This window comes from Caretta caretta, chromosome 2 (assembly GCF_965140235.1).
Source record: "Caretta caretta isolate rCarCar2 chromosome 2, rCarCar1.hap1, whole genome shotgun sequence".
Taxonomy (NCBI): Eukaryota; Metazoa; Chordata; order Testudines; family Cheloniidae; genus Caretta; species Caretta caretta.
In genome coordinates, this window is record NC_134207.1 from 49,858,708 (window position 1) to 49,883,585 (window position 24,878).

A 24,878-nucleotide genomic window follows, 5' to 3' on the forward strand; every position below is an offset into this window, starting at 1 on the left:
TTCCTCCTAACAAAGTTTGTAATTATCCTGCATACACTACTTGGTAAAGATGTATTTTTCATATTGCATGCAGAAAGCAAGTATACACATGCACAGTTTTGCTTGTGCACCAGTGGAGACTAAGAACTAAAAGTAATATTGATCACACATTGAACAGCAGCACAGTTGGGAATACAATCCAACAGAATCCTGACTAGAACTGAGTGAATAATTGATTTTTGTTTGGTGGCTCAACTGAAAAATCCCCAAAAATTTGTTTCAGGATGATCCAAAATAGAATTCTTCAGTTTTTCTCATTGAAAGGAAAACAAAAACAAAAAAACAACCCCAAACTGGTCTCGGTCAAACTAAATGCATCATTCAACCTGGAATTAATTTTTTTGGTTTTGCTTCATTTTTGTGTTTTTTATCCTTAAAACAATAAATCTAGCAAAATTTCTAAGTAAATCCTTGTTTTGAAATGAGAAGTTGAACAGTTTTGACTTTGACTTGAAACACAACATTTTGACTTTTCAAAATCATTTTTTATTTCATTTTTTTCCTGGCCAAAACTATTTGCTGAGTTTGACCCAAATTTGTGGATAATTTTGGTCAACCCAAAATCACATTTCAGCGAATATATTATTCATCTGAAAAGTTTTGCCCACTTCTATTCCTGACTCCCAGGTTCCTGCTCAAATCACTGGATCTGAACAACAGAATAGCCCACACTCATATACGCAACCTTTTAAGTCTCTAGAAGGCTGTAGTTTAGCCATATAAGTTATGCATATTGTTTTAAAAATTGATGTTGTGAAAGAGTTTTGTTGTTGGATACTACATAGAAAAGTAGGTAAAGAAGGGGAAGGATAGCTCAGTGGTTTGAGCATTGGCCTGCTAAATCCAGGGTTGTGAGTTCAATCCTTGAGGGGGCCATTTAGGGATCTGGGACAAAAATTGGGGATTGGTCCTGCTTTGAGCAGGGAGTTGGACTAGATGCTCTCCTGAGGTCCCTTCCAACCCTGATATTCTATGTGAAAGATGATGGGCAAATTCTTCTGCCTGTTTAGTATTTTTTCAAGTGTGCAATTTTAGGTATCCAGAAAAATAACTGAATTGCTAAAGGGTTTAATAGACATGAAGTGAGTGATGGAAATCTTGTTGGACAAATTCCTAAAGCTATACTGGATTTAGATGAAAAAAAATCAAGTTACAACCAGTGAGAGTAACATGCTCAAAATCCTGTACTATGCTTAGGAAGTCTACCTTGGAGCAGCTGCCAGAAAAATGTGGGATGGCAAGGTCTTTCCAATGACTCATTTATACAACAGTGTGAACAATAAATGAGTCTATTGTGATACTGCATATATTAAATATAAAAAAGGGCATGTCAGAAAGTTTCTTGCAATTTTCTGATTTCTGATGACATGCTTTTATTACTTTTTCCATTTTTTCAGTCACAGGTTATTAGATTCACGGCAGCTTTAGAAGGTGCAACACATTAGTATCTGTCAGGTATGCTTCTGCTAATGACTTTCTTATACTTGAGCAAGCTAAGTATCGTGCACTGATATTCATCAAGTGAACACAACCTTTTACCTATTCATTTGTCTTAGGCATGAAGAACTCCATGATTTCAGTGCTATTGAGAAAAAGCTCACTGAAGTCCAAAGTGTTCAGTACACCAGGGAAATTGTCCAACTGTATTTCTGTTGACATGAAAACATTCAGACTAACCAAAACAAGATTTTGGCCCAGCATCACTTCAGCAGATACAATAGTTGAACCTTCTACTTGATGGTATAGTTTCTTCTGTGGAAACTAGTACAATGGAAAAAATGTGCAATGTTGAAAAGATGTTGCAAGCTACTAATCTTGGAGAGCCACATCCAGTTAACTCTACTGATTAGAGTGGAATCACTCTGGCTTATGTTGATGCAACTCAGAGCAGAATCTGGCTCATAATCTTTAAAGCAAATCTGGTATTAGAAATCAAACTTAGACGACTGGAATGTGAAATACACTAGATAAAATCCATCATGCTTTGCTTGAGATATGTAAATACAGGACTTGGCTACAGTAGTACTTGCTTGTGTAAGATGTGTATGGTTCAGTAGAATGATTCTTTTATTTCTTTTCAGTACAGTTTATTTTACTACCTAAACATAAGAACATAAAAAAGCCATACTAAGTTAGACCAAAGGTCCATCTAGCCCAGTAGCCTGTCTTCTGGGCCAATGCCAGGTGCCAATGCCAGGTGCCCCAGAGGGAATAAACAGAACAGGTAATCATCAAGTGATCCATCTCCTGTTGCCCATTGCCAGCTTCTGGCAAACAGAGGCTAGGGACGCCATCTCTGCCCATCCTGGCTAATAGCCATTGATGGACCTATCCTCTATGAACTTATCTAGTTCTTCTTGAACACTGTTATAGTCTTGTCCTTCACAACATCCTCTGGCAAGGAGTTCCACAGGTTGACTGTGCGTTGTGTGAAAAAATACTTCCTTTTGTTTGTTTTAAACCTGCTGCCTATTAATTTCATTTGGTGACCCCTAGTCCTTGCGTTATGAGGAGGAGTAAATAACACTTCCTTATTTACTTTCTCCACACCAGTCATGATTTTATAGACCTCTTCATATCCCCACTTAGCTGTCTCTTTTCCAAGCTGAAAAGTCCCAATCTTATTAATCTCTCCTTACATGGAAGCTGTTCCATGCTCCTAATCATTTTTGTTGCCCTTCTCTGTACCTTTTCCAAATCCAATATATCTTTTTTGAGATGGGGCGACCAAATCTGCATGCAGTATTCAAGATGTGGGCGCACCATGGATTTATATAGAGGCAATATGATATTTTCTGTCTTATTATCTATCCCTTTCTTAATGATTCCCAACATTCTGTTTTCTGTTTTGACTCCCTCTGCACATTGAGTAGATCTTTTTAGAGAACTATCCACGACTCCAAGATCTTTCTTGAGTGGTAACAGCTAATTTAGACCCTATCATTTTATATGTATAGTTGGGATCATGTTTTTCAATGTGCATTACTTTGCATTTGTTGAATATTGGCATTCTTGTAAAAAATGCAAGAAAATTTAAATTTTCTTGTTCCATGCAGATTTTCTATTTTACCAAAAAAGTAATTCCTTGTTACTTATTAGTAGGGACAAAAATTATCACAATGGGCCTGATCCAAAGTTAACTGCAGTCATTCTATACTCTATAGTGCTAGGAAATGTTTGGAATATGTACTTTGTAGATACTTTGTAGATACTAAAGGGAATTTGTATTTATAGATACTAATTTGTCAGAAAGTTGAAATTCAGTGGTCGAAATATGGTCTTGTCTGTATAGTCCAAGGTATGTGGTGTGTTCTAGTGTGCTGTGATGAAGGTAGAGAAGATATGTTGATATTATCAAATCATATGGCAGTGATTTAATTTTTGCATGATAAAACTGAATGCAGCAAGAAAACTAACCCTGAGCGCTATATGTTTCAGTTACTGGTGTCCTTTATTTCTGACACATGATTCTTCATCTAAAGTCAGTAAAAGCATGAAAAATGACAAGAAAATGGACTAGGCTGGATACATACACTACAGAGGGCTATAAAACAGACAATGTAGAGAAATGAAATATCTCTGTGAGACAAATGTAACAGAAATGTAGTTAATAGATAGGGAATAAATTCTGATGTCAGCTGCACCAGTGTACATGGGGAATAACTGCATTGAATCTATGCTGGGGTTGGCAACCTTCGGCATGTGGCCCATCAGGGTAATCTGATTGTGGGCCGCCAGACATGTTGCTGACGTTGACTATCCGCAGGCACGGTCCCCTGTAGCTCCCAGTGGTCGTGGTTCACCGTTCCTGGCCAACGGGAGCTGAAGAAAGAGGTGCGGACTGCAGGGATGTGCCGCTTCCTGCAGCTTCCATTGGCTGGCAACGGTGAGCCATGCCTGCAGATGGTCAATGTAAACAAAATTGAGAATATAATCTGGTCTAGTGACTGCATAACTACTGAACCATCATTGCATTATTAGTAACTATTGTAGTTTGTTATGATTATTTATTATGAATGGCATCCAACTTGATGGATGCTATTCTTCTCGGACAATATAATATAGATGGGTTTAAATGCTTTGCTGATTTGAGGTCTAAATCTTTACGACAAGAAGTAATGGGTTTAAGATTCAGCAAGGGAGATTTAGGTTATATATTAAGCAAAAATTTCTAACTATAAGGGTAATTAAGCTCTGGAATAGACTTCCAAAGGAGGTTGTGGAATCCTCATCATTGGACCAGGTTGGACAAATACCTGTCAAGGATGGTCTAGATATACTTGGTTCTGCCTCAGCATGGGGAGATGGACTTGCTGATCTCATGAAGTCCCTTCCAGCCTTAAATTTCTGTGATTTTATAATCTAAACTTAATCTGCATTGATTTCGCTCTCTAACATTGCTTTTCAAAAGGTGTGTATTGTAAATAAATTAGGCTAGGATAAATCATCAATTGTTTGATTTTTCTTATTCTCTCCCCACAAGGAAATAACTGAACCAATTCACCTTTACAAATATTTTTGCATATGCTCTCAGTTATTCTGATATGTGTTGCAGTAAAAAAGACACTTTCCCCATCTTGATTCTAAATCCCTATTTTTAGGAGATTATAAATTTCAGAAAATGTGCCCTGAAATTTTTCATATTTGTTCCTAGCCCCAGGATAAATTTTTGTATGTGGAAAGTTTGGTGAAGTCATGTTTGTGTGAAACTTCTTTTATTATATTAAAAACTGGCTAGATTATTCTCTTAAGGGGAACAATCACTGTCTTTTGCTTGAGCAGCAGTCAATTGATATGTGAATCAGTTTGAGTCTGGGAGCTAGAGGATGAGTGTGCAAATGAACAAGAAGCAACTTGAATTAGCAAGCCCCACATAACCAAAATATATACCAGGAAAAAAAAGATAAGGAACAAATACATAGACAAACACACTGAGAACCCACATTTGCAAGATGCAAATTGACTTTTCAGTGATTGAAGTATCATTGACTTAAGTGGGACTTGAGAAGGTGCTCAAGACTTCTTTAGACTTGACCATAATATTTATATATCTCATCTTCTATTAAATTTGTCAATTTCTGAAGGCATCTTAACAAAATTAAATATATAATAGAATAGGTGAAATTCACAAAATACATAATGAACTGCCCATATCATATCATAATAACTTTTGCCCAAGGAGCTGAGTATCAGAATGAGAACTGCTGAAGAAAGACACATAGGTCAATTATACCAGAACAGTCACCCTAAGAGAACTACCCATTGCTTAGATATGCTCTCAAGCAATATTTCATAGCAATTCCTTCTCCCTCACTTCTTTCTAATTGTGTGGCTCTTTCACTTCGACACATAGCTAAAGTCAGTAATGCTTTAAGTTACCACTGGACAAGGAACTAATGAAGAAGGAAAACAACATGTGGCCAATAGGAAGGCAAAGAGCACCAGAAGAGGAATCTACTCTACCAATCACCTGAATCCTCAGATCTAATAGTGAATTTAAGGAAACTTATTTATCATTGGTGGAGAAGCAGTAAATAAAGAAAACTAATGCTTTCATAACTTGAAGTCGAACTGTTCTTGAAAACCAAGAGTGGTCTCACAGACTGCAACACAGTCACCAGTTTTCCAGCATTTTCCCAGGAAACTCTAAAAATATTTCTAAATACGTTAAATGAACACAGGTGTGCACTGTTTATACAGTATGCATAGGAGATGAACTAAACCATGGAAGTAGTGTCTTTAGTGGGCTTTTCATAGTCTCTCTGCCTCACAACCTAAACTACACTATACCAAGCAATCTGTTTGCCTCGTGGAGATGGCGGAATTGCTTTATACTTGTATATCACATATTGTAGAGGGGAAATCAAGAGAGAGAGGTAAAGTCACCAAATGCAAAGGTATCCATAGCGAATTACAGTGTATCCAGTAGGTAAAATATATCCTGCTACTACTTAGAACTTGTATAGCAACTTTACATCCATGGATATCACAACATTTTACAAAAGAGAATAAGTATCATTATTCCCATATAACAGATGGGAAAACAGAGGCTCAGAGAAGGGAAGAGTCTTGCTCCAAATAATGATGTAATTAACAAGCAGGCATGAAAATACAAGGATCTCATAACCACAGCAAACATTGGCTCTGGTTTCCAAGATGTACAACACTCAGCCATTCAGGCCACGTCTACATTAGGGAACCTGAAACCTGGTTTAATCAATACAGTGGTAAAAAACACCAGAAACCACCACTCTTGTCTACAAAATGGCTCCTACTGGTATTAAAACCAATTCCCTTGAACAGGAATTAGCACTAGAGCTGGTCAGCAATTTTCCAATGAAACAGGTTTTCATCAGAAAATTCAGTTTAGTCAAAACCAAAATGTTCTGCAGAAATGTTTTAGTTTTGATGAACTTTCGCCAAGCTTGCTTGGTGGGCTGCAGAGGAGCCTGGGTTTCCCAGGTCTGCAGCTCTGGTGCAGCCCTGCCATGCAGAGCTGGGAGCCTGGAGAGACATGGCTGGAAACAGGGCTCTTAGGGCTTCTAGGTTCCTCACTCTGGCAGTGAGGGTCTTCCCAGGCTCCCAGGGACTCGGGGAAGCCTGGGGAGTCCCTCGGAGGTGGAGGCAGCATCAAAGTGTCATTATTAACATTTTTGTTAATCCTGATCCTAAAAAAATTATTATTGGACTTCCATGGTTATTCATAACAACTGTATACATAGCCATGGCATGTTAATTTCTTACCAGCTCATTGCTGCAATCCTCATCAAAATCCTCCTCTATTCCATCAGTCATCTCTTCTCCATCCCCATCTGCATCTGGCCCTACTTCAATAGGCTCTTCTGTAGAGTTATCTGCATTCTCTGATATGCATTCCTCTTGGATCAACTCAGCATTATCTTCCATTTGCTTCTTTTGAGCTTCTGTAAGGAAAGCATACCCTGTAGAAATTCAATAACCTTTTCTGTTGCTTGGAATGAACAGTGCTCTCAGGCAGACTTCATACCTCCATTCTCCAGATGGAGCTAGGTTTATGAAATATGGTATGTTAATATCCACCAGATAAATATTATCAAATTCCCTTACTCCTAAAGTTACTGAGTAAATAATCTGCAACACCGGCGCATTCAGCCAATCAAAGTGAAGGGACCGAGTACAGTTAGTGGTGCAAAAATACAGTTTTGCCCCAGTCATGCAATTCTCTGGACTCTGCTGTGTTGTGGGAACCCAGTTTGCATAATCGTTGTGCAGTTAAATCCCTGTGCTCTCACTGGCTGACAGATGATAATGGCCAATAAGTGTGCAGGGATTTGCATAATCATTGTGTGATTATTTCTCAATAAGTATACAGTTAATAAATCCTACTAGTCAAACTGGTCCCATTACTAAGGGCTGGAGTAGCAGTTGCAGCATCTCCTCATTCTCTGTTTGCACAGTGTGCTGGGACAACTGAATCCATTTATGGCCCCTACCCTTGGCTCAGATGCATTGCTGCTTTCCATTCCTGCCAAAGCGGGGTCAACATAAAGACCATTTTCAAGGCACGCAGAGCTCATGGAAGCTCCCCTCCATGGTCCACCCTGCTCAACTCCAGTGTGGGACTTAAGTGATGCAGATGGCCTTGCATTTGTCCTCCATACCTTGAAGAATTTCACTCAGGCAGCAGAAGTCCACAGGAGGGATGGGAGAGGACTGACAGATTGTCTTATAGAGTAGTTGGCGGAGCAGCAGAGCAGGGGGCTTGGAGAGACCAAAGACTCACTCCTATTCACTTTAGGAGCTCATGATGGAAACCTTTATGCACTCAAAAGGACAGCAGGTTAGGGACTATTTGCCTGTAGCTGGGTTAGCAATGTTATTTCAGTCTGAAAGTGACAATACCTATCAGGGATGGAACTTACAAAAGAAAAGAAACATTTCTTTCTTTTCTAAACTGACTGTTTTATATTACCAGAAAGCTCATCTCATATCTTGTTACACAGTGAATGGATCTGAAATTGGCTGTGAAGTTATATATCTTTCAGCTTTATGAACACATTATGGTTTCTACTTTAAATTATTACATGCCATACCTAGTACTCAAAACACCTGACACTGTTATGTATCACATAATCTTAAGCAAAGACAGCACTAGATTCTCCCTCTGTATGTACACATTTGTTTTAATCTCTTCAGTCTTGTTAGCCTTTGACCCCTCTCCCTCTCAAATTGTGCTTGCTAAAGCTTTAGAATAAATAAGGCTTTGTTTCCTTAAACCTAACATCTTTACAGAAAGAATCTTGAACTCAAAGAATTAAGGAACATCATAGGGATCCCTCTTTGAAATCAATGTGGTTGTACAGATTGTTAGTGCAAAAACCAGCCCATGGAGCTTTATAAAATATTCAATGTTTATCAGTATAACAGCTTCATAGTTATAACTAGTGATGTTAGCATAAGCTACAGTATCAGCCAAATTTCTGCTATGGCATTTGATTCAACAGTCTTTTGGTACACACTTGTAGTGCTACCAACAAATGGTAACAACCTAAAACCTTTTTAATTTGCTTAAGCATTGCTTCTGCTCTTCCTCATTTCAGGATCTGTGCTAAGGAAGAGAATGTCTTGAAAGGCTGGAAATTTCAGAAGACAAACTTTATGCATAAGATATTAAACAGCATGAACAGGCAATGTGAGCTCCTGCTCAGAATGAATAATGGAAATCGTAAAGACAAACAGCAGATAAGAAGCAGTGGAAATTTTAATCCTTTTTATATGCAGCACTGCATTTTGTCTCACTGCCTTTATGAAAGTCATATTGAACTTTTTCCCTGCTTACTTAATTTAGTGTCTTAAAATTATAAACAGCAAATATAAGGTGAGGGAAATATGATAAAAGTATTCTTAAACCTTACAAAATCTATTGGATATGTATGTAAAAGAAGGACAGGACATTATAAAATAAGGAGTTGAATGACAGCATATACATAATAAAAGAGACAGGAAAACCACACTTTGGTCAAGACTTTCAAAAATGGGTGCTAGCGTTATGTTTGTGATATATTTTGATGAGAGTTGTTGGGAGCTTAGCACTTTTGAAAATCAGGCCACTTTTTAAAGTGTCTAAGTCAGAACTTAGGGATAGGATTTTCAAAGATGCCTAAGGATTTAAGTGTCCAACTCCCATTATATTGGATACTTAAAACTTTTAGGATATTTTGAAAATCCACACCTCAGACCCTAACTTTAGGCACTCATTGTTGAAAATCTTGGTCTTTGTATAGACAGAAAAAAAACACTCTCCTGCTGCCATCTTACTGAATCAGAGCAGTCAGCCACTGCTCTGTTGTGGCTTCCTTCTCCTAATTTCCACCAACAAATGAGACACACTACACATTCAGTTTTCCTCTCTATAAACTCTAGCTATTGAGCTTGCAGAGTTATTTGCTCTACCAAATAGATCCAGTTTTATAGAAGCTTCCAAATAAGTATTAGTTATTAGAGACACAATTTGCAGCAATCCACAGTATTAAAACACAACATTTATCACTTGTAGAGTTTGAGTTTCCAACCTGAGCCCATAGCTGAGATTGACAAGCGTGACATCGATTCTTGGTTGAAAGACTAAAGTAAAAACACCTCCTTCTCTCTTATACTATTTGTATGTAAAGTGAATCTAAAGAACTTATGCAAAAGGGAATATAAACTGTGCACAACCATTGGGATATAAAACCACAAGGCAATCTTTTACCCTCAATTTCTCTTTTCTGTTTTCAAATATTAAAAATTTCAGGATATTGGTAACAATAAAGAAAAGAACACTAGCGAAATTTGCAAGGTGAATTTATCCCCTGGTTAGTCAGTGAATAAGTTCAGTAAAAACACTGAATTCAGATTCTAACGTGTATCATTCCTCAAAAGGAATAACTTCAAGTCCTTAGAATATCCTTCTGAATGGCAATGTAAGTTCATGAAAAAAAAATTAAAATTAAAAAATTGCAACCGAATGTACACGCGCTCTCTCTTTTCTTAATAACAAAGAGATGCCCCAATCCTCATCCCAGCATGGAGCCAAGAGACACCATCTTTGTACTGGACAGTTCTGCACTGGATACACACTTGTTGAAGTGCTTGGAGGAGAGGAAGGTGATCAGGAACAATCAGCGTGGATTCACCAAGGCAAAGTCATGCCTGACCAACCTGATTGCCTTCTATGAGGAGATAACTGGCTCTGTGGATATGGGGAAAGCAGTGGACGTGATATATCTGGACAGTAGCAATGCTTTTGATACGGTCTCCCACAGTATTCTTGTCAGCAAGTTAAAAAACTATGGACTGGATGAATGGACTATAAAGTGGATAGAAAGCTGGCTAGATTGTCAGGCTCAATGGGTAGTGATCAATGGCTCGATGTCTAGTTGGAAGCTGGTATCAAGCGGAGTGCCCCAGGGGTCGGTCCTGGGGCCGGTTTTGTTCAATATCTTTATTAATGATCTGCATGATGGGATGGATTGCACCCTCGGCAAGTTTGCAGATGACACTAAGCTCGGGGGAGTGGTAGATATGCTGGAGGGTAGGGATAGTGTCCAGAGTGACCTAGACAAATTAGAGAATTGGGCCAAAAGAAATCTGGTGAAGTTCAACAAGGACAAGTGCAGAGTCCTGCACTTAGGATGGAAGAATCCCATGCACCGCTACAGGCTGGGGACTGACTGACTACACAGCAGTTCTGCAGAAAAGGACCTGGAGATTAAAGTGGATGAGAAGCTGGATATGAGTCAGCAGTGTGCCCTTGCTGCCAAGAAGGCTAACAGCTTATTGGGCTGTGTTGGTAGGAGCACTGCCATCGAGGGAAGTGATTATTCCCCTCTATTTGGCACTGGTGAGGCCACATCTGGAGTATTCTGTCCAGTTTTAGGTCCCCCACTACAGAAAGGATGTGGACAAACTGGAGAGAGTCCAGCGGAGGGCAACAAAAATGATCAGGGGGCTGAGGCACATGACTTACGAGTAGAGGCTGAGGGAACTCGGCTTGTTTAGTCTGCAGAAGAGAGAGTGAGGAGGGATTAGATAGAAGCCTTCAACTATCTGAAGGGGGGGTTCCAAAGAGGATGGAGCTCAGCTGTTCTCAGTGGTGGCAGATGACAGAACAAGGAGCAATGTTCTCAAGTTGCAGTGGGGAAGGTCTAGGCTGGATATTAGGAAACACTGTTTCACTAGGAGGATGATGAAGCACTGGAATGGGTTACCTAGGGAAGTGGTGGAGTCTCCATCCTTAGAGGTTTTTAAGGCCTGGTTTGACAAAGCCCTGGCTGGGATGATTTAGTTGGTATTGGTCCCGCTTTGAGCGGGGGGTTGAACTAGATGACCTCCTGAGGTCTCTTCCAGTCCTAATCTTCTATGATTCTATGAAGGAAAGGAATTCTCTCATCAGACCACAGAACAACAATGGAACCATTCTGCAGATCCCTTGTGTAGACTCCAAGAATCTTTCTCCCCTCCCACGTTCCTGGTGGAAGGAATGGAGAGCAAGGGGACAGGCTCTGCACCTTAGTGTTTTAAAACATTTAAAAATTATTGGGCCAGATTGTAGTATTAGTTATATCCATGTAAATCCAGAATAATTCCACTGAATTTAATGGAAAATCTGGATCACTGTATCCATTTCCTACCCTCTTATCAAGAGAGCTCTATGAAGGGTATTCATTGCAGTACTTTGGGAGATATAATAGTATGATTCAATATGAATCAACATTTTCTCTTTCAGCTGATTTATATTTAAATGACCACATTACAATCCTTTTAGCAAAAGTGCAAATTGGTTCTCAAAGTCCAGTGACATGTGGCTTGTTTTGCATAGTAATGGGTTTTATATAAAAGCTCCCTGAAGTGGGGATATGCCATCTCAACTCATTTCCATAGACCAGTGATTCATTTGGGTGCTGTACAACTACATATTCTCTGAATATATCACCAACTTTTATCTAATTTGCTTAAAATTTTAATGAGACAAAGTGGGTGAGTTAATATCTTTTATTGGATCAATTTCTGTTGGTGAGAGACAGACAAGCTTTTGCGCTTACACAGATCTTATCAGGTCTGGAAAATGAACTCAGAATGTCACAGCTAAATACAAGGTGGAAGAGATTGTTTAGCATAAGCAGTTAACTTATATTTCAAGGTACCATTCAAGGTGAAGTCGTATGTTAACACCTCTCCAGTCATGGAATGTGGGATGGGGATGGGGAATGTTCTAGAGAGAGTTTCATGGATGTGTGGTGGTTGTTGACTCCATGCACGGTATCATCCAACAATTACAATCCATACTAGATGGAGACAACATCCTGAAAGAAATCTTTCCTGAACCCCCTCTTCTGGCCTTCAACTAATCCCTCAACCTCTCCAAGCTCATCATCAGAAGCAAGCTCCCCACAAACCAGGACATACCAACTCGAAGTGGCACCAGACACTGCCAGAACAACAGATGCAAAACCTGTAGACATATCTCCACTGTTACAATGATCAACATCCCCATGACACACCTTTCAAGATCAAGATCCATGATTTCTACACATGTGAGGTACCTCATCCAGAGCATTAAATGCCCCAATTATAAGTATATAGGTGAAATGAGACAATCACTATGCTCTTGAATGAAGTCACAGAGAAAAATGATAAAAAAGACAAAAACCATATCACCTCTGACAAAATGATGACTCTATATCTGACCTCTCAGTCCTCATTCTCAAAGGAAACCCGTGCAACACCTTCAAAAGACGACCCTGGGAGCATAAATTCATAACTTTGCTAGATACTAAAAATCCTGGACTGAATAGACACACTGGATTTATGGCTCATTAAAACAGTATATAACCCACTTAAGACCCCCCTCTCCAAACTTCCTCCCATCCCCTTATTCCTATATGACTGAAGAGGGGTTAACCAGCCATTTCACTTGAATGTTTCCTGGAAATATGTGTTATTTACTTATGCTAAATAATCTTTTCTACTTTGTATTTAACACCATGACACTCTGAGTACATTCCCAGAACTGAAGAAGAGCTTTGAAAGCTTGTCTCTCTCACCCAAAGAAGTAGGTCCAATAAAAGATATTACCTCACCCACCTTGTCGCTCTACTATCCTGGGACCAACATGGCTACAGCACCACTGCATACTTTAAATTTTAATGTAAACCATAATTAATACATGTTGTGCACACTTCTCCTATAAAGATATATCAAGCTCTATATTTACTATCTGTCATAGATTTGAAAAAGAACCTGATTTTTATGGGCCAAATTATGGATCTACACCAGCAAAGGAACTAACCCTATATGTAGGGTTGTTTGTGATTGATTATAACTAGCTTCTAATTAATAAAGACTGATGTACACACAATATACAGCTGGTTGGTGTGACGTGTAAGGAATTAGCTAAGAAAGTACCATTGGCGTTGATAGGAATTATGTGGCTAATTTTCAGTGCAGCATCATGAAAATATGACTAACTTTCTAATGACATTTCATTACTGCACTAACAGTGTAATACATAGATCATTAAACTGCAATCTTTTGTAAATCTAAAGGCTTGTCTCAAACTGGGGGTAAGCTGATTCAGAACTAGAACATTCCCTGCTTTACACTGGTGCAGCAGGTCTATATTGAGGATTTGCATGGCGTAACTACCTCAGTGTAGCTATATTGAGGCAATATTTTCTAATATAGACAATAGGTAAATTACTTTTGCATGTTCAAGAATGTATTTGTCACTCTAAAAATTCTTTTCTATAATGCATCTTTGGTTCCTGAAGAGCTAGTTGGAAAACCGTTTTTTTTTTTTTTTTGCTACTGTACTACAGAACACATTCTTGAAATTATTTTGGTGAAAGATATTAAAATCTTATTCCATCAGTCCAAATTGTGGTTTAATTTACCTTCATTCTGACTCTACATTATGTAGCAAAATGTCTGTAAAGCTTTTATTTTCTCTATGTTTTGTCAGTTTGAGTGATAACTATGCCCTGGTTTAATTAATCTCTTAATGAGCTGTCTGTGGCTAAAAATCATTTTCACCTACCTGCTTCAGCCTTCTGCTGTTTTTCAATCTTCTCCAGTCTCCCTAGCAAGGAGTCAATTTTTGTTTTGATTTGGGTTAATTCCTTCTTGATTGTTTGCAACTCATCTGATTTTACTGAGGAAGGAAAACGAAAAAGGCAGAAAACATGAAAGATACAACAATTTCACCCCAAAGACGCATCTGAATATATTCTGTCCCATTCCCTCGTAAACATAGCTCAAAGTATGCTTCCTAATATCACTACACTCTGATTTCTTTCAGTTCTTTTCGTGAATGAGTGTTTAAAACCAATTTTGTCAGTTACAAATGTGGAATCCTAGTAGAATGCATGGTACTAAATCTTGAGTGACGGCAGATCATGTAGGGGGTGTAACTCAGTAATAAATGTTTGCGACAAAACAGTTAAGGCTAGATCAGATTCAGTCTTGGCAAATGCAAGTCATATTCAGTGACAATAAACCTATGATGTGACGTAGATTCAAATGCAGGGAATGATTCAAACATGACAGGCAATTTACAATTTAGTAATGGTATTTTGCAGTGCAATTTTCTAATAATAAATAATAATAAAGAGTCCCTCCACTGCAGTAGGTATTTTTCAACAAGACTAAATAGTAACAAATGCTGGAGCAGCCAAGGACATAATGTTTTGTCCCAGTCAACGGCTTTATCGCAAAAGGTGGTGTTGAGTATTATTGCTTGTTAAAACTTTCAATTCATAGTAACTTCTTGTACTTTTCCCCACTGCAGATAAAATACAAGAATACTATTTTTGTGATCATGTCTAGGGACTGGCAAGTCAATTCTAATAAATTAAGACTCAAGTGACGTTCCAAAGTGTTTGCAGTAATTTATTTTTCATTTATGTGCACCCTTGCATGCCCTGCTTCCAGCTGGGCTTGTAAGAAGAAGTACTGATCTAACAGGAAGGACTGTTCATGGAGGTATTCTGGCTTCATCAGAAACAGGAAGTATTGGAGACCTCATAAACAAATCTATTCCCATGGAATTTCTAGCCCAGTTTCGTAGACTGAGGAGAAGCTCCAAACTATGGGTTCAGTTGTCTGCCTCCTGTCGGAAGAAATTATATGGGATCTCTACAAAGGTCTCATTCTTCCATGCCACCATTAGATCTCTGGTGACCTATCCCCACCTTTGCCACATAGCTCCAAAGGAGTCATATTGTTAAGGCTTCTGAAGGCAAAAGGGGGTCCTTATCCCAAAGAGTGAGGGGGTGGTAGTTCAGAGCAGTTCTAGTTGTAATATTGTTGTAAATGGGCTGTATTACCCTTCCACCCTTAACTCCATGGGACTGGAGGGAATATGATGTGCATCTGTCTGACCCTGCCACAGATAGATTCTGCACCACTGGAAAGCTTGTTGTGGGTCTGGGTACTGGGTACTTATCTGATCTAAACTTCTGAGCCTTCTGAGCTTTGTTCAGTTAAATCCCGATAACAAGGATAGAATATAGCATATTACTATTATTATATAGGCTTCAGCAGCCTCTGTGGCCTTGTTTTAATCTAGGGGTTTTCAGGCCATGCTATTCAGCCAGCTGAAAATACAGCAGTTACCCCAAAAGTGGTCCTTCCTATTACTCTGCAGCATTTTTCACAGGGCTTAAAACATTCCCCCCCCCCCCCCCCGCAAAAAGGGTCTTGGGTTTACCCAATACCCAAATGTTGTAACAAAATGTTAAGGTTCTGACAACTTGTATGAGCAAAAGCTATTGCTTCCCTTGAGGGAGAAGGGGCATGTTTCTATTAATAGTGGATTGAAGAAGCAGTAGGTATTCCAAGCTGATACGGTGTGAATTTTCCCAACAGGGAATGCTGTGTGTCTGCCACAGCCAGCTGGAGATGGACCTAACATGGCCAAACAGCAGTTTTGAAGTGCTCCCTCATTGGGAAGTGGCAGGCTTGACAAACCTAAGAATGAAAAAGTCAGAATAGACATCACAAGAAACCCTTGATATTTAGTTCCAACCTAAAAAAGACGCACCTAATCTGTCCCCATTGTGCAGTGGGGAGGTTGGTGCAGGATGACAGGGCATGCACGTTGTGCCACCACTCAACCGATGCCACAGAACTCAGCTCCACAGGGGCTCCCTGTGTACTGCCAGGTTTGGGAGGAAGAATGTGGTGGGAGGCAGGCCCGGACAACTCTGTGAATCTAGCAGTAAAACTCTGAAGTTGCAATAGCAGCCATGGATGAGCCCTACTGCTACTTGTTGCCTGCAGTGGGAGAACTCCTTCCCCTCAGCCTTACAGGACTCCCTGGTGCCAAACCCATTTTCTCAAACTTTACCTGAGGCAATGGAGCTGAATCTAAATGTTCCATTACCACAGCACTCATTTCAGGTCAATATTAAACAAAAAAGGACAAGATAATAGAAAAAGACAAAGGCCACATTTTTCAAATGTGCAACAAAAGCAACCTTTGCCATACAACCACTCGTGGGTGTGCGTGTAGGGGAAAAGGGAGACAGGTGTTTGGTTTGCATGGACTTCTGATTTGCAGGGATTTGTGCAGGCCTTTGATTCTCTGACCCTGGTGATTAAATTCTGCTCTCAGTTACATTTCACTAGTGTCTACCTGGAATAATTCCCTAGAAGCTGATGGAATTACAGTGTTATAAAAACTGGTGTGAGAGAAGAACAGGCCTAGTGTTCATATATAGAAGAAAATGTAACGCATTAAAGCATTACAATTAAGATTTGTGTGTTACAGCGGACATAGACGGCTAGCTCCTACTTTTTTTAAACTCTCGAATAAAAGTCCCATCTTTCTGATTTTTTTCTAATAAGGTCTCATCCAAGCAAAAAAGTTTTTTACAGACATAAGATACTGCGGTTACAATTACATATTTTCAAACATATTTATCTGCTTTCAAATACGAGGATAAAAAATAATGGAATAGCTTATTTGGTTTTTATATTAGTTTGTGCTTGTGCAAAACACTATTAAAACAATTCCTTTCCTCTGCAATGAGGAAAAGTTCTTTGCCGGTATTTATTTTTCCTCATAAAAATGTGGAGGTATAAGTGACAGCCTGCACTCGGCTCAAAACAGAGGATTAAGGTGGATGTCAACTACATATTTAGAAATGGAAGTGATATTGTTGAATTGCCCAATATTTGGAAAACATTGCCTACCATAACTACAAATTGATTCGCCTCCAATCTATGATTCAGATTTCTTTGTATAGAAATATGTCATTTTTATATAACCCCCCTCCAGGTTAGTATAAAACATTTTATCTAATTACAGTACTTTAGACTTCAGTGCAAAAATGGGTTAGCTGATGAAGCCAAACGTAAACTATATAGTCCAAATGAATTCACCCATTTAAAGGTATAGCTTGATATATGAGGTCTCTTCTTAAATACCTACTATCCATTCATAAACGCAGTAGAGAGAAATCGGTTTAGTATTTTCTGCCTGTTTGGCATTTTAGAAAAAAGAAATACCATACTTGAAAAGCTTCTGAATCTATTTTTCCATCAGAAAAAAAAGTTTTCCATTTAGCCAATAGAACAATTTCCATCTGCTTCTTCATACTGTTAACATACATGTAACACTACCAGTTATGTGGTCCATTTTATGAGCACCTTCTTGCTAATATGGAACAATTTTAAATCAAAAGGCTAGAAAGAGAAAAATATGGTCAATTAAATTTAGGTCAAATACATTCAGAAAAGGATGCAAATTCACCAAGCTTATTTTGTGTTGGAAGACCAATCTGGGAGCTCAGACTTCTAATACTTGCTAGAGAAGAATTCACTGCAGTTATAATGGCTGTTTCCATTATTTTTGCACATACAGTGACTAATGGGCAAGGCTGCCCCTTGTGGGGAGTATAGGAATTTGTGTTTATGACAATTACTTCATTTATTTATAATGTTACTACTGCATTCCATGAGTCCACAATAAGATTCTCTATAGGGTTCACTGTATTCAGAACCAGCCCCAAACCAGACCTAATCCAAACCTCTCTGAATTCCAGAGAGGGGTTCTTTGAAGTCTTGATGTAAAGCCATGCCGACAGTTATTGGTATGGACCTGTGTGATGCGGCGTATAAGCCACACATTGGAACTGAAAGGGTTAAGGAGCAGTTCTGGGTGCAGGTGACTCCAAACCCCGGCACCTGAAGAGCCTGCTCTAGCTGGAGGAGGAGCTTCAAAAGGAGCCAGACAGCTCAGAAGGGGACAGGCAGAGAAGGAGGACAGGCCTATCCTGACAGTACCTGCACAGGAGAACTGCAGAAGCCTTCACTGTCAGGAAGAGGGTACCAGCTGAAGGCTCAGTCATTTTCTTTTGCTTTCTTATGTTGGCCTTTGAGACTTTGTTGGGAGGGAAGTGGTAGGAAGTGTCCCAGGGAAGCAGCCTTGAGCCTTTCCAGGGTGCTTGATACTGTTGCCTCTCACAGGGCCTTGATTGGGAGAGCATAGGCTCCTCTACCACCCACTGACGGTACATTAACCACCCTTCCACAATGCCCCCTCAGGAGTAAGGAGATGGTTGAGACCCTGAAAGCCCTGAGGCGAGGACAAGCTACATACAGGGATCAGGAGATGAACTTAAGGCTCTCATTGTTGGGAGGATGTGGGACTCTAAATGTTTTTTTGATCTCTGTTACCCTGGAAGAGGACATTCTGAATTGGTGACCTGGCTGGAAGGCTGAGTCACTGCCTACCAAGATGCAAGCCTTCACAGTGTTGGAGTGGTTGCTGACAAGAGGCACTGGAGTCAAGGGAAAGTAGAAGCCCAGTGGCTTAACTGCTAGATTATACTACCGGTAAGCCCAGCCCCTGAAAGAGCCAGTTCTAGTATGGATGAAATCTTGCAGGAATTGTTTTTCTGGTGAGATTTCTGCCCAATATGGTAAATGTCAATTAGGGCAGCTGATTTCATGAGATTTCTGCTAGTACGTGATGAACCCTCACAAGAACAGCCAACATGATTTTGACATAATTGATTCTGCACCTTAGCCCTGACTTGACTTTGAATTAAAAAAAAAAAATCAAGCAAAAAAATGATGTTGCTCACTGGTAAAGAGACTTGCCACTTAAATAATAATAAAATAAATATATATTACAATTAGAAATAATAACTAATTAATTCAAGAAGTGTGGATTAAATGACAAGAACTAATAGCAATAAAGCAATTCATTGCTTTATCCTACATGTCACTCAACACAATTTTTCTGTACAGTGGAAAAGAAGCAACAGAACAAACACATTCTCTGCTTTCAAACTTGAAGCCCCTGAGGGAACTGCCTGGATATTTTCCTGATAAACACCTTACAATAAGCTGATTACATTTCTGTCCAAGTCAACAAAATAATGTCTCCACCTTTATGGATGTGCTGGTTGGACCTGTAAAATAGGGAAGTAATTCTAAGGGGAAATCAAGTGTCAAAGTCTATATACTGTACACCTGTCTCTTTTTTAAAAACTTTTGATTTCCCCTGTTTATTTTCATGTGTGCTGCACACAAAAAGAATATTTTTCTGTAATTTATTCAAGCATGTGAAAGATTTTGCAACTGTAATTCATATGCAACTGTGAGAGAGTTTGAAAATCTAATGCAGGGTTGCAAAAATGTGGCCTTAGTACTTTTAATAAAGCAGCCTACTGGTCTCTTCAAGATTAAGAGCCCAATCCAAAGCTCATTAAAATCACTAGGAGCCCTTTTACTGACTTTTGTGGGAGTTGGATCATGGCCTAATACACAAGTATAGACCTCTGAAGGCCACTTGAATCAAGATAGAATCATGAATATCAGGGTTGGAAGGGACCCCTGAAGGTCATCTAGTCCAACCCCCTGCTCGAAGCAGGACCAATTCCCAGTTAAATCATCCCAGCCAGGGCTTTGTCAAGCCTGACCTTAAAAACCTCTAAGGAAGGAGATTCTACCACCTCCCTAGGTAACGCATTCCAGTGTTTCACCCTCTTAGTGAAAAAGTTTTTCCTAATATCCAATCTAAACCTCCCCCACTGCAACTTGAGACCATTACTCCTCATTCTGTCATCTGCTACCATTGAGAACAGTCTAGAGCCATCCTCTTTGGAACCCCCTTTCAGGTAGTTGAAAGCAGCTATCAAATCCCCCCTCATTCTTCTCTTCTGCAGGCTAAACAATCCCAGCTCCCTCAGCCTCTTCTCATAAGTCATGTGTTCTAGACCCCTAATCATTTTTGTTGCCCTTCGCTGGACTCTCTCCAATTTATCCACATCCTTCTTGTAGCGTGGGGCCCAAAACTGGACACAGTACTCCAGATGAGGCCTCACCAATGTTGACTAGAGGGGAACGATCACGTCCCTCGATCTGCTCGCTATGCCCCTACTTATACATCCCAAAATGCCATTGGCCTTCTTGGCAACAAGGGCACACTGTTGACTCATATCCAGCTTCTCGTCCACTGTCACCCCTAGGTCCTTTTCCGCAGAACTGCTGCCTAGCCATTCAGTCCCTAGTCTGTAGCGGTGCATTGGATTCTTCCATCCTAAGTGCAGGACCCTGCACTTATCCTTATTGAACCTCATCAGATTTCTTTTGGCCCAATCCTCCAATTTGTCTAGGTCCTTCTGTATCCTATCCCTCCCCTCCAGCGTATCTACCACTCCTCCCAGTTTAGTATCATCCGCAAATTTGCTGAGAGTGCAATCCACACCATCCTCCAGATCATTTATGAAGATATTGAACAAAACCGGCCCCAGGACCGACCCTTGGGGCACTCCACTTGATACCGGCTGCCAACTAGACATGGAGCCATTGATCACTACCCGTTGAGCCCGACAATCTAGCCAGCTTTCTACCCACTTTATAGTGCATTCATCCAGCCCATACTTCCTTAACTTGCTGACAAGAATACTGTGGGAGACCGTGTCAAAAGCTTTGCTAAAGTCAAGAAACAATACATCCACTGCTTTCCCTTCATCCACAGAACCAGTAATCTCATCATAAAAGGCAATTAGATTAGTCAGGCATGACCTTCCCTTGGTGAATCCATGCTGGCTGTTCCTGATCACTTTCCTCTCATGCAAGTGCTTCAGGATTGATTCTTTGAGGACCTGCTCCATGATTTTTCCAGGGACTGAGGTGAGGCTGACTGGCCTGTAGTTCCCTGGATCCTTCTTCTTCCCTTTTTTAAAGATTGGCACTACATTAGAGCACGGCATGCTGGGAGCTAGAGTCCTTGAGCTGCACCTCCGTATTAAAAATATAGGGGTGCTGCAATTTGCTTCATTTTATACACGTGGCATGGCCCTCGGGCTCATAGCAAGTTGCCAATGTGGCCCATAATTGGACAAAGTTTAGGTGCCCTGATCTATAGTGGGAGCTATTAAAATCTTGATTTTTGCCACAATGCACTATTTCCTGGAATGGAATTTCTTGGAATAGGGAATACGGCAATGTTGTGGTGTAGAAAAAAACCCTCAACTAAAATAATTTATCCTTCTGAGGCAAAGCAAATCCAAGAAGCCAATTCATATTAGACTATCAGTGCAGACAAGTAAGGAATTGCATGCTCCTATACTAACTTCTCATAATGTACACTATAGCAATGAAAAATGAGGGCAATACTAGAGGAGATCTGCTCTATCTGCATTTTGATTCCTTACAGAATATCCTTTGGTTGGGTTGAGTGAAGGATGACCCAACACTCTCACAAATCTTGGGAGACAGGCCAGTCCTTGCCTACAGACAGCCCTCCAACCTGAAGCAAATACTCACCAGCAACCACATACCACACAACAGAACCACTAACCCAGGAACCTATCCTTGCAACAAAGCCCGTTGCCAACTGTGCCCACATATCTATTCAGGGGACACCATCACAGGGCCTAATAACATCAGCCACACTGTCAGAGGCTCGTTCACCTGCACATCCACCAATGTGATATATGCCATCATGTGCCAGCAATGCCCCTCTGCCATGTACATTGGTCAAACTGGACAGTCTCTACGTAAAAGAGTAAATGGACACAAATCAGATGTCAAGAATTATAACATTCATAAACCAGTCGGAGAACACTTTAATCTCTCTGGTCACGCGATTACAGACATGAAAGTTGCTATATTACAACAAAAAAACTTCAAATCCAGACTCCAGCGAGAAACTGTTGAATTGGAATTCATTTGCAAATTGGATAGAATTAATTTAGGCTTGAATAGAGACTGGGAGTGGCTAAGTCATTATGCAAGGTAACCTATTTCCCCTTGTTTTTTCCTACCCCCCCCCCGACATTCTTGTTAAACCCTGGATTTGTGCTGGAAATGGCCCAACTTGATTATCATACACATTGTAAGGAGAGTGATCACTTTAGATAAGCTATTACCAGCAGGAGTGTGGGGTGGGAGGAGGTATTTTTTCATGCTTTGTGTGTATATAAAAAGATCTTCTACACTTTCCACAGTATGCATCCGATGAAGTGAGCTGTAGCTCACAAAAGCTTATGCTCAAATAAATTGGTTAGTCTCTAAGGTGCCACAAGTACTCCTTTTCTTTTTGCATATTTGAAGACTTATCAGATCCCCCCTCAGTCTTCTTTTCTCAAGATTAAACATTCCCAGTTTTTTTACTTTCCTCATAGATCAGGTTTTCTAAACCTTTTTTTTTTCATTTTTGTTGCTCTCCTCAGGACTCACTCCAGTTTGTCCACATCTTTTTCTCCAGTTTTCATTCAGAACTAAACACAGTACACCAGCAGAGGCCTCACCAGTGCCGAGTAGAGTGGGACAATTTCCTCCCACGTCTTACATACAACACTCCTGTTAATATACCCCAGAATGATATTAGCCTTTTTTGCAGCTGCATCACTTGTTGACTCAAATTCAATTTGTGATCCATGATAACCTCCAAACCCTTTCCAGCAGTACTATCACCTAGCCATTTATTCCCTATTTTGTAGTTGTGCACGTGATTTTTCCCTTCCTAAGTGAAATACTTTGCATTTGTTGTTACTGAATTTCATTTTGTTGACGTCAGACCAATTCTCCAATTTGTCAAGGTTTTTTCGAATTCTTATCCTGTTTTCTAAAGTGTTGCAATTTCTCCCAGATTGGGGTCATCTGGAAATTTTACAAGCATCCTCCCCACTCCATTATCCAAATCATTAATGAAAATATTGAATAGTACCACACCCAGAACTCTCCTCTGTGGGACCCCACTAGATATATTCTCCCAGTTTGACAGCGAACCATTGATAACTACCTTTTCAGTATGGTCTTTCAACCAGCTGAGCATCCACCTTATAGTAATTTCATAACAGACCACAGTTTGCTTATGAGAGTGTCATGTGGGACTGTGTCAAAAGCCTTACTAAAATCAAGATGAATCACATCCACTGCTTCCCCACATCCTCTAGGCCAGTAATCCTGTCAAAGAAGGAAACGAGTTTGGTTTGGCATGATTTGTTCTTCACAAATCCATGTTGGCTGTTCCTTATAACCTTATTATCCTCCAGGTGCTTACAAATTGATTGTTTAATAATTTGTTCCAGTATCTTTCCAGGTATCAAAGTTAGGCTGACTGGTCTATAATTCCCCTTGTCCTCTATGTTCCCCCTTTTAAAATATCAGTACTATCTTTTTCCTTCTCCATTCTTCTGGGACCTCCCCTTACCTCCATGAGTTTTTAAAGATAATTGTTAATGGTTCCAAGATTGCTTCAGCATCTTCCTTAAGTATCCTAACATGAATTTTATCAGGCCTTGCCAACTTGAATACATCTAACTTATCTAAGTTCTTTAACCTGTTCTTTCCCTACTTTGGCTTGCATTCTTTCCCCCTTGTTTTTAATATTAACTAGGTTGAGTATCTGGTCACCATTAAACTTTTAAGTGAAGACTGAAACAAAATGGGCATCACACACCTCAGCTTTCTTGGTATCATTAGTTATTAGCTCTCCTTCCCCACTAAGTGGAGGACCTACATGTTTCTTCATCTTTCTCTTGCTTCTGATGTATTTAAAGAATCTCTTCTTATTGCCTTTTATGTCCCTTGCTAGGTGTATCTCATTTTGTGCCTTAGCCTCTCTGGTTTTGTCCCTACATGAAGCTAGAAGCTATTCTTCTATACTCCTCCTTAGCCACTTGTCCATGTTCCCACTTCTTGTAGGATTCCTTTTTGATTTTCAGGTAATTAAACCTGATGGAGTCATATTGGTGTCTTACTGTTCTTCCTATGTTTCTTTCGCCTTAGGATACTTTGCAGTTGTGCCTTTAATATTGTCCTTGAGAAACTGCTAATGCTCCTGAACTCCTTTTCCCCATAGATTTTCTTCCATGGGACCTTACTTACCAGTTCTCTAAAACTGTGAAAGTCTGTTTTTTTATAGTTCATTGTGACTATTCTGCTCACTCCTCCTTTTCTTTAGAATAATGAAATATATTGTTTCAAGATCACTTTAACCCAAATGGCCTTCTACCTTCAGATTCACTACCAATTCCTCCCTGTTGTTCAGAGTCAAATCTAAAATGGCTGTCCATCTGGTGACTTCTTCAACTTTCTGGAAGAAACTGATGTCCCCAGGACATTCCAAAAACTTACTGGACATTTTTGTGTTTCTGACAGATATCTCGGTAGTTAAAGTCCCCCAGTAGAATCAGATCTTGTGTTTGGATATTTCTTTTGTTTCTTCTAGAAATGCCTCATCTACATCCTGTTCCTGGTTTGGTGGTTTATAGTAGATCCATATTATAATATCACCCCTATTTTTTTTACCCTATTCACCTTTACCCACAGTCTTTCAACCTGTCTGCCTCCCACCT

At 39.8% G+C, this 24,878-nt stretch overlaps 1 protein-coding gene across 16 annotated transcripts in view; it reads right to left on the minus strand.

The window, feature by feature from the left end:
* Positions 1–24,878, minus strand: part of RALYL (RALY RNA binding protein like) — a 643,381-nt gene that overhangs the window by 20,639 nt on the left and 597,864 nt on the right. For 14 of the 16 annotated variants that reach the window (XM_048841084.2, XM_048841083.2, XM_048841088.2 and 11 more), the window contains 2 exons: positions 14,096–14,209; positions 6,784–6,980 (listed from right to left, as the gene is read on the minus strand). In XM_048841084.2, the coding sequence (XP_048697041.1) occupies positions 6,784–6,980; positions 14,096–14,209 (311 nt within the window). The remainder of the gene's footprint in view (positions 1–6,783; positions 6,981–14,095; positions 14,210–24,878) is intronic. The other 2 variants (XM_075125080.1, XM_048841080.1) reach the window with 1 other exon arrangement.